The sequence below is a fragment of the Carassius carassius genome, chromosome 49 (assembly GCF_963082965.1).
Source record: "Carassius carassius chromosome 49, fCarCar2.1, whole genome shotgun sequence".
Lineage (NCBI taxonomy): Eukaryota > Metazoa > Chordata > Actinopteri > Cypriniformes > Cyprinidae > Carassius > Carassius carassius.
Genome location: NC_081803.1, coordinates 9,112,055 through 9,132,591, shown reverse-complemented (window position 1 = coordinate 9,132,591; position 20,537 = coordinate 9,112,055). Strand labels below are relative to the sequence as shown.

The 20,537-nt window shown below is 36.0% G+C and overlaps 1 protein-coding gene across 3 annotated transcripts in view; it reads left to right on the top strand.

Moving 5' to 3' along the window:
* Positions 1 to 20,537, top strand: part of cadm2a (cell adhesion molecule 2a) — a 470,143-nt gene that overhangs the window by 426,047 nt on the left and 23,559 nt on the right. For all 3 annotated transcript variants that reach the window (XM_059544344.1, XM_059544343.1, XM_059544345.1), the window contains 2 exons: positions 13,633 to 13,785; positions 16,273 to 16,410. In XM_059544344.1, coding sequence (XP_059400327.1) covers positions 13,633 to 13,785; positions 16,273 to 16,410 — 291 coding nt within the window. The remainder of the gene's footprint in view (positions 1 to 13,632; positions 13,786 to 16,272; positions 16,411 to 20,537) is intronic.

The following is a 20,537-nucleotide window of genomic DNA, read 5'->3' as shown; positions in this document are numbered from 1 at the left end:
CAGTTCTTAAAAAATAAATAAATAAATAAATAAATAATTATCCAGGCATAAAACATAAATCTATCATGAAACTGTCTGAAGTTGTACTCCCAGGTTATACTGTTCTAAAAACTATTTTATAAAAATCTCTTTTGTGTCACTTTATCTTATGTTTGACTGATGATCAAAAGGTTGGAATCTGTAAAAAAATCTGCATTAATATTACTGTTCTATATTTTAAATATATATTCACATATATCATTTTATTTACAATTTATTTAAATGTATTTATTTACAACAAAACTGTAAATGTCAGCTTCTTTTTTTACTTGTCAGCTAAACAAAAGAGATGATTGTTGACTTGAGAGAGACGCAAGCTATCAGTGATGCATCAGTGATCTGGAGGAGGGAGCAACAAACAGTATATCTTCAAGTTACTGTCCATTTCACTGACAAATTTCATGGGCCCTGAACACCTACGTGCCACTCTGTGAAAAAGGCACAAAAGATCATCCTCTTTCTAAAATGCCTTAGATATACTGTAAACCTGACAACATTCAAACTGTAGTAGCTGGTGTACCATAAAAGTGCTGGAATGCTGGTGTCCAGTTGTGTGCAGATAAAGAAAGATAAAAGATAAAAGAAAGAAGACCGGCAGCATCTGGAATGATCCATGGGATAATCTTTCTCTTACAATCCCAGAAGTCTAAGCAGCATCCAGGCAGAAGCAATCACACTACTAGCTGCCTTCTCAAGTCTGTCTTGAGAAAAATTATTTGACTGAACTGAACTTTCCACGAAATCACCCAATCTCTGTTCCGTCTACCATGTGCATTTGACTGCTATGAGAAGCATCACAAAATGCTCGACTTCACTCTTTATTTATTTTTTGACATTGTTTCCGATAAAAGTCTCTGTGCATTGCGGTTCTATGTTACTTCAATCTCAGGTGTGGAGGTTTTATTCATAGATGCATTTGGAGATAGAAGCCTGTCCACCTCTTGCCTCCATGACGCTTCTCCCCTCTGTGACTCATGGCAGATTTATTGAAATATTTCATGGTATATTTCTCACAACCGGACCATCGGAGTTTGAGTTATGGATGACCAGTGAGATGCGTGGTCAAGCCACTGCTCAAATGCAATCACAAAGCAGTCCTCTGAATATGAAACTCTTCAGAAAGCTAATATATAATTCAACTGTATCAATCTCCCCTTGCTCCAGCTCTCTGCGCTCTGAATCCTGCTCAGAAATCTATTAGTCAGGCCTTCAATGCATTTAAAATTTGCTCTGCCTGAAAAGAGTTCGAGGATATCCCTTCCAAAAAGTTTGGAAACTTGGAAATACCAGACCCGTTTATTGTCATGTCCATCCTCTGTACCTTATTCTAGTTGACCATATTCTACATCCCTAATCCCACTCAGTACCTAAACTTAACAACTTCCTTACTCACTATTAATAAGCAGCAAATTAGGAATTTATTGAGGGAAAAGTCGTAGTTAATAGTGAATAATTGTTCCCTATTCTAAAGTGTTACAAAAACTTCTTACAGTAAAGTAACACTGAAAATATACATATATTAATATGCAGAAATGACTCTTAATATCCAGAAAATAACAATAAACCTTGCTATTTAAAATAATTAAATTGCCTTCATGATGTGCATTTTTCATCTTCATCTGAAACAGAACAAACATTTTTATCTCCAAATTCACAATTAATTCTGGTAGTACAGCGGCATCTTTGTGTTACACATTACGATTTAATCCACAGCTTAACTCTCAGGTGTGGAAGACGAGCAGCTGATCTGACGGCAAATAACGCTTACAGTTGCTACCATGTAATCCATGCAAACTCCTTTGAGCTTAACTCTCTTAATAAGAGTTAAACTTTCACCTCTTCCTCATGTTTGGGATGCATAACAGACGAGTGTAGTTCCAGCTAGACTGTCTGTGTGGTTAACTAAGCATGCCTGGCGGGGAAAGACGAGCGCAGTTAATTTGAGATCATAGTGATAGCACACTTGAATAGCACCACGGCACTGCAACTAAACATCAAACATGTTATTTAAACCTCACTCAGACAGAAAAGCGCAGCGGCCTGAAAAACCGAGTATCACTTTGGGCTCCTCTCATATATGAAATGTGATTTTAAAAAGCAAACTCTCTGAAGTCTCACAACTTGCAGAGCATGTCATATTTCGGTCCTTTCCGCACCCAATCCTCCGTCTCTAGGGAAATGGCAGCTTAAAAACAGCCACCGAGACACAGGAGGAATATCTCCTGATCTTAATGGGCCAATGTACTGACAGATTTTATGACCTAAGGCCAATGTGGAGCATAGCATGGTGCTTGTCTTCTCAAGGCATTCTAACAAAGCCTGCTCTTTGAATGACACCCAAATCCCACTGTGACACCCCATCACTTCAGCCAATGGTGCAGTAAATTCCCCTGCCAGTTTGACTCAACCTAGCAAGGTATCAGCTATAACACCTGCTGTCTTCCCTGGCCGCTGGATCCGCCGTCTCGGCCGTGTGTGTCTGAGGTCAGGCGTCTGTGTGTATGGAGCATGTGCACTTTGATGGATAGTGCATGTAACGACATTAACTCACGGTTGTTTGGCAGACGTGTTCGGCTGGGGAGATGTTCGCTGCATCGGGCTGCTCTGGAGCAATCTGTGAAGCCCGCCACTTAATGCATACGGAATACAAATCACCATTAAGCCATGCTAAGTGCTAGTTCAGCAATGCTAAAATAATTTAACGTAACAATAATAGCCGCAATCTCCATTTCCCTGGGGGAAATTGATTTAATATAAAGTATTAGCTGGTCATTTTCAAAGAGTTGTGTTGGCACAGATTCAGATTGCAAGGTCACTCTTGTAACAGGATATTACCCGTTGGTCTCTTGGAGCAACCTGGTTACGGGCACGAGCATTTATGATACTGCCTGTGATGCTGTGAAAAGCTTATTGGCATTTCATGTTTTTTCTTTTTCTTTTACTTTTTTTTTTTTTTTCTACTACCGGCCAAAGATTGGGCCAATGGACAGAATTTGTGTTTCTTAAGTTCTTTATGTTTTTTCAACTTTCTTAAGTTTAACAGGCTTTTAATCTAAAGCACGGAACTGTTGCAGACCATTCAGACTCTGAGTCAAACCAGAGACCCCCAGTTAAGATAAAATAAATAAATAAAAAATAATAAGAATGATAATAGTAATAATTGAGCTATCAAGTTAAGCAATCCAACAACAATTACATTTTTATTGAAAAAAAATAAACATTATTTGAGTATGTTTTAAATAAAATACTGTTTCAGTCTTTCTAATTAAAAGTTTCTTTGTGATTAATTATATAATATGCATTTTTAAATAAATAATTAATACATTTAATTTAAAATTTTAATTTAAAATATAAAAAAAATATGAAACATTTATAATTGATTTAAAATGTTTTATTAAGTCTATATTATATTTAGCTTTCAAGGACCCTGGATTTCTTTGAAATTTGTAAATTGTAAAGGCATATTCATTGAATGACAAGGTAGGTACAAATTTTTGACTGGTTGGGTAAATTGTCAATATAGATTTCTTCTGCAAAAAAAACTGAGGATTTATGAAGCAAAATCATTTATCATCTCCCTATTGTTTTGAGCAAACCACACACAATGTGGCCAACTAATATGTCAAGAATACTCTGTCATCCAAACATAAGAGAAAAGATGGGGAGGAGGAATGACAGACCATAGGAAAGAGAGAGAGAGAGAGAGAGAGAGAGAGATTTGATTTAATTACAATTCAAAATACAGCCAAAGAAGCTACTTTAACAGAAAGAGAAAAACAGCTCTTCTTCAACAACATTGCAAAGAACCCCATTTAGACACCAGGTCGTTTCAAACATTTAAAGATCATGCATAAATTTATGATAATAGAAATCAATTAAAATCCTAGATTTTACAAGTTTAAAGAAAACAGTTACTAGACTTTTGTTGATGTTCATGTCAATTTTCTCTTTTCTAGTGACATAAATTGCCATCTTTGCTTGTCCCAACAAGAAATTCATCAACTGAGACTTCTAACGCTTGCTACTGACATACTTAAAACCACAAATAAACAATTTAATTGAAAAAATTACATTATAAGATTTAAAAAGTATCTCCAACATATCAAAAAGGGGTTTCAACCTTTCTCAATACATAAATGCATGGAAAAGAGTTTCTCTTTGTAAACAAAAAGGGCAGCAATCAGTACCATCTGAATTAAACAAAGAAACAAAAGCATTTACAGCAATGGCGCCATGCAATATTCTCCATTGCAAATCCCCAGTTTTCTTAACCAAAGGTGACTTATAAAAAACTCTCCATTCTGGTTTTCATCTACATTAATCTCAAGTATATCTCTCCAAGGTGTGTCAGACTTATTATTCAAAAACGTTTTATTAAAAACTTTTACACAATTTTTATATAAACATTTGCCAGATGCAATTTCTGTAACCACCATTATTAAATCTTCACAGACTAACAGCATACCATTACATTCTCCCATCCTTTGACATTTACTTAATTCCGGGAAAGGGTCTTTACAATTAAAATCAATAGACCCCTTTGAATAGAAATCCAACAGTCCCTTTTCCTCTCCAGTAAGAGACAAGCTCCAAGTATCAAGAGTCTTTTGCACAACTCTCACTGATCTGAGTCTCAAATGTTCAGCAATTGCAGTCACATTTTTTAAATCAGGTCCTGCTATTTGATACAACTGGCCAACTGTTGGCACCTGGGCAGTCTTCAAAATTCTTTCCGGTATAGCAAATGATGTTTCATGTGACAGATCCAATCGAGAGCCGCAGACTAAAGGTTCTTGCAGTAACCAGAAAATAGAAGAAACATTTTTTCCTCTATTGATCCTGAACAGAGACCAGACTTTAAACAAATTACGATAAAAGACTGTAGAATCACAAAGTTTAAGTCTTTGAGGATCCAGCCAAAATAAAACTTTGTCCAGTCCTAAACCTTCAATATTCCGGAGAATTGCACAGGCAGTACTCACCCAACTTGACTCCATAGAAAATAATAAAAGTCTTTGTATATACTGAAGACGAAAAGCAGCTATTCTGCTCTGTAAATTTATTAGTCCAAGTCCTCCTCCTTCTTTTGACAGGTACAAGACACTTTTCTGTACCCAATGCAACTTATCCCAGAAAAAGTCAATTAAGATTGACTGGATTTTTGCTAATACATCAGCTGGTGGATCTATACAGGCTAAACGGTGCCACAGTGCAGAAGCTACTAAATTATTAACAATCAAGACACGACCCTTATAGGACATTTTAGGAAGTAAAAACGTCCACTTATCCAGTCTTCCTTTAATTTTCTCAACAATGCTTTCAAAATTCTTTTTTACAAAATTCTCATTTCCTAATAACACTCCTAAATATTTAAAACCATCCCTAGTACACTTCAGACCATCAGGAAGCCTTGGTTCCCCTTTTGACCATTTTCCAACTAAAATGGCTTCACTTTTTTCCAGTTTACCTTGGCAGAAGAAAGAGTTTCAAAAGCTTCTAAAATCTTTAGCAATACATTGACATCACTGGTTCCACTGATTAAAACGATCACATCGTCAGCATAGGCTGATAACTTGAAGTTGTGACCACAGTTAGGTATATGTACTCCACACACATCAGATCTCATTTTATTTAACAAGGGTTCTAATGCCAAGAATATAACATTCCTGACAATGCACAACCTTGTCTGACACCCCTGTATACTCTAAAAGGAGAGCATAATCACCATTCAATTTTAAAACACTCTCAACTTCACTATATAAGGTTTTTAGCATTGAAATAAAACCAGAATTTATTCCAAAGGCTTTCAAAACCCTCCACAGATATGAATGTTCGACTCTATCAAAAGCCTTCTCTTGCTCAATCGATATAAGCCCAAAATCTAAATCAAAATATTTACCACTATCGAGAATGTCTCTAATAAAAGAAATATTGTCAGAAATTCTCCTACCTGGTACACAATAAGATTGATCGGGATGAATCACATGTTCCATAACCTTACCCAATCTAATTGCAAGAGTTTTAGAAAGTTATTTATAGTCGTTACACAACAAGCTTACAGGCCTCCAGTTGCCAATTTCATTAAAATCTCCTTTTTTTGGTAACAACGTTATAACTGCCCTGCGGCAGCTCTGTGGCAAAAGTTCATTTTTCAGACTCTCATTGAAAACTGCTACTAATTCTGGGCCTACCTCTGACCAAAAGGCTTTATAAAATTCAACCGTTATACCATCTATTCCAGGTGTTTTACCATTTTCCATCTTCTTCAATGCATCATCGATTTCTTCTAAACTTAAAGTTTTACTAATTTCATTATTAACATCTTCATCTATCTGTGGTAATTTAAAAAAAAAGCAAGATAATCATTGTTTATTCCTAAAATTTCACTTTTATTAAACTCCTTATAGAACTGTACAGCTCTTTTCCGGATATCTACAGGATTAGTCAATAAAAGCCTGTTTTCAGACCGCAAAGCATGAATACGTTTTCTCTGACCATTCTTTTTTTCCAGATTAAAAAAAAAATTTGGAAGGAGCATCCATTAACTCAACATTCTGATACCGTGACCTAATTATAGTACCTTGTGTAGTCAAACCCAGCAACTCAGCTAATAAATTATTTTTCTTCTTAACATTTTCCATAATATTACCATCTTTCGCAAATATTGGAACATCTTGTAATTTAATTCCCTTTGTGGCATTTTGAGTATATTGTTGACTTAATTTGCACCTTTACAAAATCCCACCACTGTTGCAATGACAAATAAGTTGATTTTGTAGTCTTAACATTTATCCAAAATTCTTTAAAAACTTCTCTAAAGAAGGAATCACACAACCGACTATTATTAAAATGCCAAAATGCACTTTTTACCTTTATATAATTATTTGTCATAACACACTTAATCAAACAATGATCAGAAAAACATACTAGAGTTATGATGCATTCTCTAAACATGCTTAACTGATGTTTAAAAGCATAAAACCTATCAAGCCTTGCCAACGATAACTGATTATTATGAGCATGAGCCCAAGTATATTGTCTCTGTGTGCCATTAAAATTCCTCCAAACATCAATAATGCTATTCGATTTTATAAGCTGAAATGACCTCTTCCTCGATTGCATATGAGGTTCAACATGATTCCTGTCTAATCCACTTTCTGTGCAATTAAAGTCTCCTCCTAATATTAAAAAATCGTCATTGTTACAATCACTCAAAACTTTATTCAAAGTATTTTAAAAAATCATTCTATCTAAAGCATTAGTTGGGGCATAAACACAAACAAATACAAAAGAGCTGTTTTCAAAATAAGCATTGATCTTCAAAAATCTTCCTTTAATAACTTCCTCAACATTATAAGAATGTGGAATAAAATTTCCTGAAAATAACATGGCAACACCACCACTAAGCGAGGTATAATGACTTAAAATTGCCAACCCATTAAATTCTCTTATCCACTCTGCAGTATTTTCTATATCACTATGTGTCTCTTGCAGAAACAGCACATCAATATTCTTATATTTTATCAATTCAAAAGCCTGAACTCTCTTTTTAATGTCTCTTGCTCCATTTATATTTAAAGAAGCAAAGCTTATATCCCCCATAGAAAATAAAGGAGAAAACCAGAAAAGACAAAAAGAAAGAAGATGTACCAAACTACCCATTTTAACTGTTTTCTTTAAAACCCTCTGACTTTAACTTTGTAAGAATTTTCTTCAGACGGTACCCTTCCTGATCAGTAAAACAATTTTCACTTCTGAAAGTCCTTACTTTGTCAATTAATTGCATTATATCTGGAAAGTACTCTTCTATTTTCACCTTCCTCAAGTTCTTCGTTGTTATCAAAAAAGACTTAATGTCGTCAACAGTGTAATTTCGACTGGAAAAACCACCCAATGGCAGATTGGCACTGAAGCTGCACTCTGAAATGTCGCTTTCACTATCTGTGTCCGTCTGACTTAGACCAAAACATTATGCTCATCAGACGCATGCGCACACTCCACTCGCTCTGCTCAACAAACACCCGCACATGCGCACAGAGAGAGAGAGAGAGGCAAGAAAGGGGCAATTGTTATATTTTGTTGATTGGACTGGCAGCCTCATAAAAACAAAGTTGCTCTGAAGCCTGGTGCTTCTTCCTGTGGAGGGGCTGCTGAGATGTCAGTTAGAGTTACTGAGATGTGACGGCCTTGGGAAGAGTCCCGTCAGATGAGATTTAGAAGCTGGGCTAACCAGGGAGATTCCGGGAAGGTTAGTGTGGTGAATTTATTTTGAGAAGGGGCAATGGGAGACACGGAAATAATGGGCTGATACTTACACTTCTGCTCACATTGATAATACCAATGCATTAAAGTGTTAAATGCATTAGTGTTCCTGTGGCTCAAGTGGTAGAGCATTGGGTTGGCAGCGCAAGGTTGTGGGTTTGATTCCCAGGAAACACGTTAGGTAAAAACTGTTAGCCTGAATGCACTGTAAGTCGCTTTGGATAAAAGCGTCTGCTAAATGCATTAATTTAATTTAATTTTAAAGCATAGTGCATATATTTAAAAAGATATTAATTATGATATTTGAAAGAGATTCAAAAAATATATTTAGAAACATATGTTGTTTTGATCCATTTCATTTGCCACATTTCTGTTTTCTGCTTGAATTTATGTGTTTGATCACTTGATTTTGTGCATTCGTTTAATTATTCACACATACATTTGTTATGTTGGAGTATAATATTTGTTTTGAATGTATTTACATTTTTGTGTAACAAATAAAAAACTGACCCTGCAAAATATTGTTTTTGAGATCCTCGCAAATCCTTCTAGTATAAAATAAGGAATTTTCTAAGGACTAATTTCTCATTAAAACAGTTTACAAAAATGACAGGACAGGTAGTTTGTCGCTGTCAGTGTGCAAGGCCTGAGATTTCGTATCAGGAACATGTGATGTGTCACTGAGAAAATGTAAGAGGCTTCCTCGTCCATCTGACTTCCCATTTCCTTCTGTGGTTAAATCTTGCGCAGTACGGGACAGATTTAGTCTGAAAGAAGTAATGAAAGAGCTCATTAGTGATTCTGAGGGTGGTACTTATTTATCAATCATGTTCTGATTTATGGTATAATTCAACATGATAATTAGATGGTTGTTCAATCACTGCTGAATGGATGGCACTATTTTTCTAACGAATATCATTTGTTAATGAGGGGAAATAATGGGTGTAACTTTATGATAACGGCTTTTCAGACTCCATATAGACTCTTATCATTTTCTCTGTCATTATCGCACCCAGACAAAATTCAAATTTCTGGCGCGCGAATCCGAACTTGAATATAATATTGTTATCAGCGCCGGTTTTCATTTTTTTCCAAGCTAAAAAGGAATGACAAAAGCTTTAGCATCATTAAACAGTCATTTTTAATTTACTAGCCCCAATGAAATGGAAATCAAGTACAGATGAAGTAACAACGTGGCTGTTATTTGTTTATAAGAGTGTGTTGCTTAGCGTCCCGTCAGTTCTAGAGAAGAACGAAGGACCCTTTCTTCACTTCAGTCGGCTTTTTCTTCTGTCATCCTGTGTTTGAACTGCGCTGTCTAAGAGACATTCTTCAACTTGTCTGACTTTACTCTGGCTCTAATTACCTTCCCCAGCATTTTGAGGAGACGTGTCATTAATTATGGCTTTGGTAAAACAAAATTAGCACTTTAGAGACTTGAAAGAAACTTCATCAAAGTGTGAAATCCACCGGAGAGCAGTCTTGACACCATTTCCCTGCCGGCACGGGAAGATCTGTGTCTTAATCAAAGGACATCTGTGTTTTCTCTCATTTTTCCGAGATCTTTGGTCAAACCTTTTGTGTGTTGGCATGATCATGTGTGTACAAGAGGATTTTTGAAGATCATAATTGCTTCATGAATATTACAAGATAAACTGTGTCAATAAATGAAACAGATGTCTCCCTTGAGCAATCATAGATGTGTGACTGTCGGCCGCTGTGCCAATATGGCATCGCTTGTGAGAGAAAACATGTCATGTCTAATGTTGTCATTCTGGATGTGCCAAAGCACACATTCATTAGATTTTAATCAATAAGCATCATCGCAGATTCAAGCTTGTTTTCTGGTATTGATTTGTTGAGCTGGGCTGCAGCATTAAAGTTCAGGTTAAGATGCGACCTCGTGACCTTCTGCCTTGTTGTTTGGAAAGAAGTTTGATGAAGATGTTGATCAGTTTGGAATGATCTATAAAATATATATATATATAAAATATATATATAAATATAATTATATTATATTATATTAATGTAGTGTAGTAAATTATAAATGTATGACACTAGCCATGTTGGAGTCTAGAAAACAAAGAAAAAAAACTAAATGAATATATTTTAAATAAATGAAAGTACAGAACATCTAGGACAGTACTATAATTAGTAGAGAGAAATGTGAATAATGTAATGTAGATGAAATGTAAAATGTTATTGACAATACACAAAAAAAATTTGGTGTATGATTTAGTTTGAAACCATATTCATAAATACATGTGACTTGTAAGTAGATAGATTGGAAGGATTTAAATAATACTTTGTAATAATACTTTTTAAATGCTTTATTTACATTTTGATTTAATTAGTTAATTAGTTTTTTTTATACATTGTATACATGTTGTCTTTATACATGAAAACATAAAGCTGCCTTTTAAATTTTAGAATGCGGGTCCCTTGGTGATTTTATTTGGGGGTACGTATCATCTAAAAGATTGATAAGCCCTGTCTAAGTCCGAGATGGATAAATATCTCTCCCTTTCTGCATGTTTACTTGGCATTTCCAGAACTGACAGAAGTTACTGGCATTTTTCTGAAGTGTCTTAGTTCTGTTCAGCAGTCGGATTCAGGCTGTGGGATCGGGCTTAGGGCCCAAGAATAAGCTGCATAAGCTTCCAGATATTTGTGGAGTGAGCAACGGTCATCTGACCATGTGTACAATTCAGATTCTGTTCGATATCTATGTGTTTGCCCTGCAAAGCCTTCATTCCACTGAATACTTGTTATGCATTAGATTCAGTAGAGAGAGCATCTATGCCTCAACTCATGTAGAGACAAATATCAGAGACAGTACGGTTTGAATTCTGAAGAGAGTTAGTGCGCAGGAGTGTGTGTGTTTTTTGGTGGCTTTGAATGTGTGTGCATGTGGGTTTGTTCCAGGGGGGATTTTTGAGCAGTGTTTGCTCAGAGTCTCCTCTCTTCAATTTGAATGCATTAAATGACTTGAAAGTCTGTGTTTCAAGCTGATTCAAACCAGTAACAAATCTTTTAAAGTACTGATTCAATTCATTGAGTCATTGAGTCATTTGAGCATAAAATGGAATGAGGTAGTAAATTACATTTTAAAATATATTCAAATAATCTTTTCTTTTTATCTATTTCTCATTTTTAATTTTTAAATAATATTTAGCAAAATTAGCATTGGCAATCAGTAGATAATTTTTTTTATAGAATTGGAATATGGAATTGGGTAGACTACACTGGTCATATTGTATGTTTTTGAGTCACTAAAAAGTGTCCATAAAATGGAATAAAGCACAGGAATAAATTACATTTGAAGAGTGCAGATACAAAAGCCTCTAAGCGCCATCTGAAATGTTCTTCTAAAATTAGCATTTTTTATCAGGCTCCTATGTTTAAGTTCAGTATATAAAAAAAAAATTTATGACAAAGTATACGGTAGGTCCTTTTCTATGCCATTAAAGTGAAATAAATGAACATAAATATAAAAGCCTGATAAAAAAATGCTCCCTTTAGATGAAAACTTAGAGGCTTTTGCATCTGAACTTTCATTTAAAAATAAATTAAAATAGAAAACCTTTTTCTATAGTTTTTATAGTAATATGTAATATTGAAATAGTTTAAGGAATATTTACCTATTTTTTAATTTTTTTTAACCCAGGAGTAGTCACATCTGAATCACATCTTTTCGCATCATCCACCACACACCACTGGTGGTCACATTATTTGAAATGCACTTCCTTTGGCAAAGAGGACAGGAAGCATTTAACAACAGCCTGTACCACAAGTTCTTTTTTTTCATTCCAGCGTTGGCCTGCCTCTCTTCCTGTAATGAACCTCATTATGTTCAATTACCTCAGAGACGCTGCTGTCCAGAGGGAGCTGCTCTCAGACCTCTGGGGAGACGTATCTGAAAACACATGGTTTTATTACAGCCACGAGAGGCCTCAGTGAGGTGTGTAAGTGGGTTTGTGGGATGTTTGTTTGGATACCCAGAGTGTGCCAGCATGGTTCCACTTTACACTTCCTTTAAAGTTCCTGTTCCGGTGTGGCTGAAAGCTTTATCCTGCTGTGATCACATAATGAAATTCATCTCCATAAAGCTTTTATAAGGGCATGACTGTATTTGTTGATCTTCGTAAATGCAAACAGTTATACTACTCATTTTATTTCTTAAATAATGTAGTCTTTTCTGTAACACAGTTTGTTTTTCATCCACATAAAGTATATATATATATATATATATATATATATATATATATATATATATATAGCCTACTATCTACTATAAATGGTTATCTGATTTATTCCCTAACACTGCTGTATTCAATTTAAAGTTTTCAGGTTGTATGACAAGGCTAACGGCTAAGGCACTGAGCAACTTTTTTATTAAGAGAGCTCTGAAAGGTCACCCTGATGACTCATGTCCATGAGAATGTATTATTTTCTATCCTCCTGGGGAAAAAGAACCATAAAGCTCATCCACAAATATTCTGGCAGGTTGTTACAGAGCGTCAATGAGGCTCAAAATGTCTGAGTAAGTTTAATGGAAAGCAGAAGGTTAGAACTAGTGACCTTGTCTACGCTGATTAAACTGTGCCGCCACATGGCGGATATCTTGTGATCTGCCAGACTTTTTCAGAGTATTGTAATTATCATTAAACACAGCATGTTAAAGATGCCTCGGGAATTACTGCAAGTCTTTGACGTTAGCATTTGACCTTTGCATTAGCACTTTGACCTTTACATTAGGACTGTATGATGATAGACACTAAAAGGTGTAATAACTAAAACTGTATCTTTAGGCCTCTTTTGCACAGAGGTTACAATCATAATAAGTCTGAACTTTACTTTTATTCATACTCGACTGGGTAAAGAACCTGCAAATGTCAACACAGAGTTTGTAAATGAGTAGGTGAGCTCACGCATGTATGTTTCAGATCGATGATTGCTCATTCTGTACACTAAATGATCACTGAAATGATGTTAGCTTTGAATCCTGATTGATCCATATTCCATTTGTCCTCTGACTGAAAGTCATCATAAAATAATTTTTCCCTGTAGCAAAGAATCGATCTTCATACTCCGCACAATATGAGAATATAATCATGGACTGACATGTTCCCTTTTGTAAATTAATTTTTAGGTTACAATGCAAATTCTTGACGTTTCAATGCTTTCATGTCTTTTGGTAAGTATTCAATCCATGCATTAAAACTTCAAGTGGTTTGAGAAAGTCTCAGAGGATCTGCCGCTCTTGAGTATGGCACATGCTAATGAAGGTGTCATAATTAATAGTGCTCTCTTGATTGTTTGTTCCGGCAGCGCTGAGAGATAACCGGATTGAGCTGGTCCGAGCCACGTCGCAGGAGTTGACGATCAGCATCAGTGAGGTCACGCTGGCAGACGAGGGGATGTACACCTGCTCCCTGTTCACCATGCCTGTCAAAACAGCCAAGGCTTTCCTCACCGTCCTGGGTAAGACATCATTTAACACATGATGTTATGATGTGGGGTTACATCCTAAATCAGTCGACTGAAGCATTTCAAGTTATTTAGCCTTGACTTGTTATTGGACAAAATTTTACAAGCCAGTATTGTTCACAATTACTGAATTTGTTGTAGTCTATCATACCTTGATTTTAAAGGCCATTTTTGCACTTATATGCCTGCATTTGTATCTAAAACTTTTTGTTCAATGTCTTTAGAATATAAAGCGAGATGTTTATTTAAAGCATAAAAAATTTATATATATATATATATATATATATATATCTTTTAAAGAATATAATTATATTCAGCAAGGATACAAATTGATCAAACATGACAGTAAAGATATTAATATTTTTAATGTTACAACATTTTTATATTTCCAATAAATGCTGTAATTTTAAATGTTCTGATCATCAAAGAATCCTGAATCCTGTTCCGTGTGTGTGTGTGTGTGTGTGTGTGTGTGTGTGTGTGTGTGTGTGTGTGTTCACTGCTGTGTGTGTGCTCATGGATGGGTTAAATGCAGAGCACAAATTTCAGGTATGGGTCACCATACTTGGCCACACATAATTTCACCAATCACTAATTCACAAATAAAAATGGACATATCTTAACATTGCTTATATTATGAAATGCTTCTTGAACATCAAATCATCATAGTAGAATAATTTTTGAATTATAATTTGACACTGAAGACTGGAGTAATGATGCTGAAAATTCAGCTTTGCCATCACAGGAATAAATTACTTTAAAATATATGAAAGTAGAAAATAGTTATTTTAATTGTGATAATATTTCATAAATATTACTGATTTTATTGTATTTATTTTGAAGGCAGATACACTGAACCATTAACAAGTCTAAAGAAAAGGACAAAAATGGTTGTTTCCAGAAAGTAGATAGATAATTAGAATTTTACCTCAGTGGGGGCGTTGTAAATCTAACTTTGGCCTGGATCAGGATTTAATTAAATGGATTCACCCGGTCGTCTTCAACAAAGACGCAGATGATCACAGAACAGTGTTGAGAAATGACACAGACAGAAGTTTAATTAGTTTTTTCTATCAACTTTTACCACTTTTGTCAATCAAAATTCAAACAGACTTTCTATCAAGTCCTAAACATACCAGAGCTAATGTCAGCTGTGACAGCCAACAAACATTGCTTAATGCCATATTTCTGCATTAATTAGGAGCCCAATTAGCTAGTCTCGTTTTAATTAGCTGGCATACACCATTAAAATCATTACAGTTGTACACTCTGTCAACAAGCCTGCATTGTATTAATATTTTGCTCATTGTGAATACATGAATGGTTACAATTAATTTCCATGTTGTAATTATTATCTAGGACAAATATGCAGTACACAATGCTTATTTGTTCATTAAAAATTTTCTTACATGTGTTGTTATAGATATTATGCATGTTTTCACATATATAATGGATAATGTACAACACAAGTCCAAGTCATAAGTACAACATTTTTCTGAATCAACATCCTTTGCTGAATCTTGATCCAGTAACATGTTGATCAAGCTCTAAATTGCAGATACAGCAAGAGAAGCACAGCCAGTGTACCTTACTGGGACTGGACAGCCTTTTTGAATCTGAATCGACTCTTAAACCATCGAAAGTGTGCTGGACTAGACTAAAGGTTGATTATAACACAGTTCTCCATCATTTGATGTATTACAGCTGCCGCAATTAATTGGAAATGTGCACCAACATTGAAATACAACACACCAAAGTAGTGTGAGTGAATTTGACCCTAAGTGATTTTGAGTATTATACTTAATTATACAATATTAAGAAACAGCACGTCATCCAGTGGAGGTTACAGGCCGAGCTGCAGTAGAATGTCTGATGTATTTACTCTGTTGCTTTTTAAAGCATGGTACATTGTGGTTGTTTTTGCTTTGATTTATTTCTTAGGAATGTGATTAAGGCCTCTTAGTCAGGGGAGCAATAAGGCCTGTGAACTGAATGCCAAACGGCTGATCTCATCTTCAATCAAAGCAAACCCAATATCTAATTTTCCTGATTAATGTTTCCTATTGATTGTTCTTTGTCTAAGTCTGCTACCTCAGAGAGGAAGCTCCTGACATAGTAATGCATTTGTGGACCACATAATTCCCTGTGTGCATGAAATATTTCATAAGGTTGAAATGCTGATTGCTTCTGAATGTGGAAACAAACATTTGCTTTGAGTCAAGTCATATGAATCTTTTGGTGTATTAATTTGTGCATTCATGTGTACATAAACCATCAATTAAATACTGGAGAGAATGCAACACCAAGTACTGTGAAAGAGCCTTATAACAGATTGACAGCTCAGTTTAAAAATGGATTGCTGTGGATTGTGGGCCAATCCAGACTCATTTTTAATTATTATACTTTATTTTGAACTCACTAAAGTAAGCCATCTTTCTCTTTCTTTTTTTTCCCCTTTCAATTTTTGTCCTCAATATTTAGGTGTGCCTAAGAAACCAGAGATCAATGGACTCACCAAGCCTGTGTTGGAGGGAGATCAAATCACACTGACCTGTGTGACCTCTGGCAGCAAACCTGCGGCTGATGTCCGATGGTTCAAGAATGAGAAGGAGATCAAAGGTGAGGAAAGTTTATGAAAAACGATTGAACTCACAATAACAATTAGAAGACAAATCACAAAAAAATTTGACAGCATGACAGCATGGGAAGAATTCTCCTAGTAGAAATTTGCTCTGCCGTGCATATCATGTGGATGGCATTGAATGCCTTTGTCGTCCGTTTGCTGCATTTCTAAAAATACAGCGGTTCTAATTAGCAAAGAGGTGACATTTACCTCACTGACGGATTATTGTGTCTCCGGTGGATGGAACCTTGTGGACAGGCCTTTACAGTGAAACCCCAGAGGATGAAACATGGCTCAATGCTTCTTATGTCTTTGCAATAACTTTGTTTTGGAGGGAATAGCTTGTTTATTTGTGCATCGCTGCATTTACAGCTATAAACTGTATTTAACTGTCACGGTATTCAGCTGGTGTGCCTTAGATGGACACCAGAGGTCCCTGGGCCCTATTTTAACGATCTAAACACAAAGTGTAAAGCGCACTGCGCAGGTGCACTCAGGACGTGTCCAAATCCACTTTTGCTATTTAACCGACGGAAAAACAGTTGGCATGGCCGGGCGCATGGTCTAAACGGGTTGTCCCTATTCTCTTAATGAGTAATGGGTGTTTTTTGGGCGTAACGGGCAATAAACCAACCATGCGCTCGTGCCATGACAGATTTGCTATTTACACTGCGGAATTTGGCAAGCGCAAAGATAGAACGTGTCTCCGAGATGAAAAGGAGCTGCTCGTGTGCGAGCAAATAGATGGCCTAATTCTGATACATGCGATGACTATCCATTATGACATGTAGGCATTTATATTTATTATTTATATATATTTAATTAGCGTAAAAAAAATTCTTATGCATTGCAATCCTTTAATTTTTTATATTTGGCATGGTTGTGTGCTGCTGTTCGTCCCTGTGTTTAATAAGCAGTGTGTACGCCTATACTAACACGCTCTTTAAATAACTAAGAAAAAAAAATTGCACCAGACTTTAGACCAGGTTTGAGTTGGTCTCTGGCACAGTTGCAAAAATGAGTGCAAATGCATTTGCTTATTAAATGACGTGGCGCTGGACGGGAAAATGCGTGCAGCACCGGACTGAAACTAGCAAACACACTTGCGCTGCGCCTTGCATTGCATTGCGCCGGGTGTATTTTGTTTGAGCACACGACTTGTTGTGTTTGTTGATGCCATGTGCTCTTCTGTCTATAGTCTGTCCCCGCCTATCTTGTTACCTAATTATTGTTTCGGTTGCTCCACCTGTGTCTCCCTTGTTTCCCTATTTATTCTCCTTGTGTCTGCAGTCCTGTGCTGGTTCGTTGTGTAATGTTATTTGTCATGCGTGAGATGTGTGCTTTTTACACGTGTGCTTCCTGTGTGGCATTGTTCCTGCCTTGCCCTGCTGTGTTGTGCCTTGTTTTTCTCCCTGGGGGTAGTTTGTGTTTGCTTTTGTTTTTACTATTAATAAAAGCCCATCGTCCTGCAATTGAGTCCACGCTTCATCCCTCATTGGAATCATGATATTTAACCATATATTTAATGTACATTAATAATAACTCAGGGCAGGAACAACTCTAAAAGGCGCTCACACAGAATAAGTTTTTTGTATTATTCTGCCCTGCTTTTCCATGCACTGTTTTCCCCCTAGTGTATTTCTGTTTTATTTACTCACCCTATTAAATATTGTACTGGTTGCACTTTTCTGTGTGATTACAGTACAATAAATGCAGACCAGAGCTTTCAAGCTTCAAAAAGGATGTAAAATCCATATAATATTATTCTAGATCATATTATAGATTTGTGTGATGGACAGATTGAAATTTGAGGTAAATATTCGCAGATAATTTTTCCCTCCAGTGAGCTGTTAACTTCTGAGTCCAAATCAAGAGCAATTTTGTGATCGAGATCAACCAATTAATCTGACTCACAGGAATCATGAATCGTTCATGACTCAGAAATCGTTACTTCGCTCAAGAAAAGCCTTGGAATATAGTACACATATTTAACAACCATACTTTATGGTTGTTTTTCAATTATTTTGGAGCTTGATAGTCCAGTTTCTCATTCACTTGAAAAGTGGCCAGAATATTCATTTAAAAAGTCACCTTTTGTGCTTCAAAGAAGAAAATAAAGTCTTGCGGATTTGGAACAAAATGAAGAAATGTTTATTTTTGGGGGGTGAATTATTCCTTTCATCTACAACCATGAAAGAAAGAAAAGCCTGAGCGGGAAAGTTTAGCCTCTTATCCGTGTGTAGTCAACGGTTCTTATAATTTTGACTTTGAACTGGGATCCTGTTTAGGCTCCTTATCAGATATTACATCTGCGGTCAGTCCCTCTGGTCATTTGATAAACAGACAGAATGTGTGGGCAGGGGAGTATTTTCAGAGCTTATGTCATTTCATTAAGGGATTAGTGATGTTTCAGATGAGAATGGCAGAAAAGTAAGCTGCTTTGTTTAAGATTCCTTTAAGAAACTGATATCTCCTTACACGTGACTCAGGCACGCTTTAGTCACAGATAAAAGATGCAATCTTCATATTCATAAACAATCTTGTTGTTTAGGTTAGGTTGGATGTATTCTTTAATTAACAGTAATTATTTCAGGCAACAAAACAACAGATTTGTATACAAGAAGACATTCATTTAATCTTGATAGATGTGAAATTTTGAACTGCATTAGTGTTGCTTTCTTCACATTACTGTCAAAATTCTGTTGTTTTCTTTTAATTGACTATGAATGTATTTGATTAATTCTGCTTAATTTTTTCTCCAACCATGAGGTCAGAGATTAATATATTTAGATGTCACATGTAGCTTGTAGTATGAACTCAGAAAAGGATTTGCTAAGGTCTTTCTGACTCCCATCCAGTGTTGGGGAGTAACTAGTTACATGTAACGGCGTTACGTAATTTAATTACAAAATAAATGTAACAGTAATCAGTTACAGTTACTAAGAAAAAATGAGTAATTAAATTACAGTTACTTATGAAAATTGTAACGATTACAAAGAGGATTACATTTGAATATTTACACACATCCACATAAAGCTTATTTCTTTCCCAAATTGCACTAAGACATATGGCCCATAATCTCCGAGACGCGGAAAACACATTCGTAGAATCCAGTCATAAAAATGGAATTCAGCCTATAACGCGGACGCAATATGCCCCATTTTGGACGAATAAATCAAAAGTAGGTCAGTACACTTTAATCAAAACCCGATATGGACTGATGTCTGTGAATATTAAGCCGCAAAAAGACTGAATATGAATCCTGCACGTTCTGCGTGTCTGTGGAAATCAGGCGCTGACTGGACATCGGGAGAACCGGGTCTATTCCCGGTGGCCTGGCAGACGATTTGGCCTTCTACTTTAATATTGTTATTGTATAATTGCAGGCCGAATATACTAAAGCGATTATTTCCGAATCCGCCATTCGATAATTAAATCTCTAATAAATCATGAATCGGTTAGTCGTGACTGGCAATGGTTGGGCTCGATGGCTCTCCGCGCCTCCGCCGAACGGTTTGGATCAGACTCCGAGTAATCAATGCGAGAGAGAGAGACCGGAGTGAACTGTGTAAGCGCACAGCTGGAGCAGAGAAGCAACACTTCTGTTCAGGGTTTCAGGTGCAGGTCAGTTTCATCTGTAAAGATGCTAATGTAGTTTTGTCTTTGTTTACTTAGTCAAGCAGCAGCAGCACATTGCTCGCAATCACTCAAAATACTGTATAAACGACGTCATTATTATCTTTTGTAATGTTACAGTAGTAAGTTAGCAGACAAATCATCATATTTTATCATAGGTTTAGGGGGAGCTAGTGGATACAAAAACACAACCCTTAGGAAAATTAATATAGCCTATGGTATGGCACTAACCGTGGTTTAACTATGGAATTTGTAGTAAAAAATAAATACAAGTGGTAATTCATTTGCCAAAAAAACAAAATTGCACTTACAAAACGGTAAAAGTCAAATAAAAATCTTCAGTATTAAAGTCATGAGAGAGATGGATGGATAATGGAAGTGAAGGTGCAGTTCAGGAGAGAACTCTTAATTACGTTGCAAGTCCCCAAACCTAAGGATTCAAATCTTTTTCATGTCAGGTCCAAAAAAAAAATAGGGTTGTCCATGT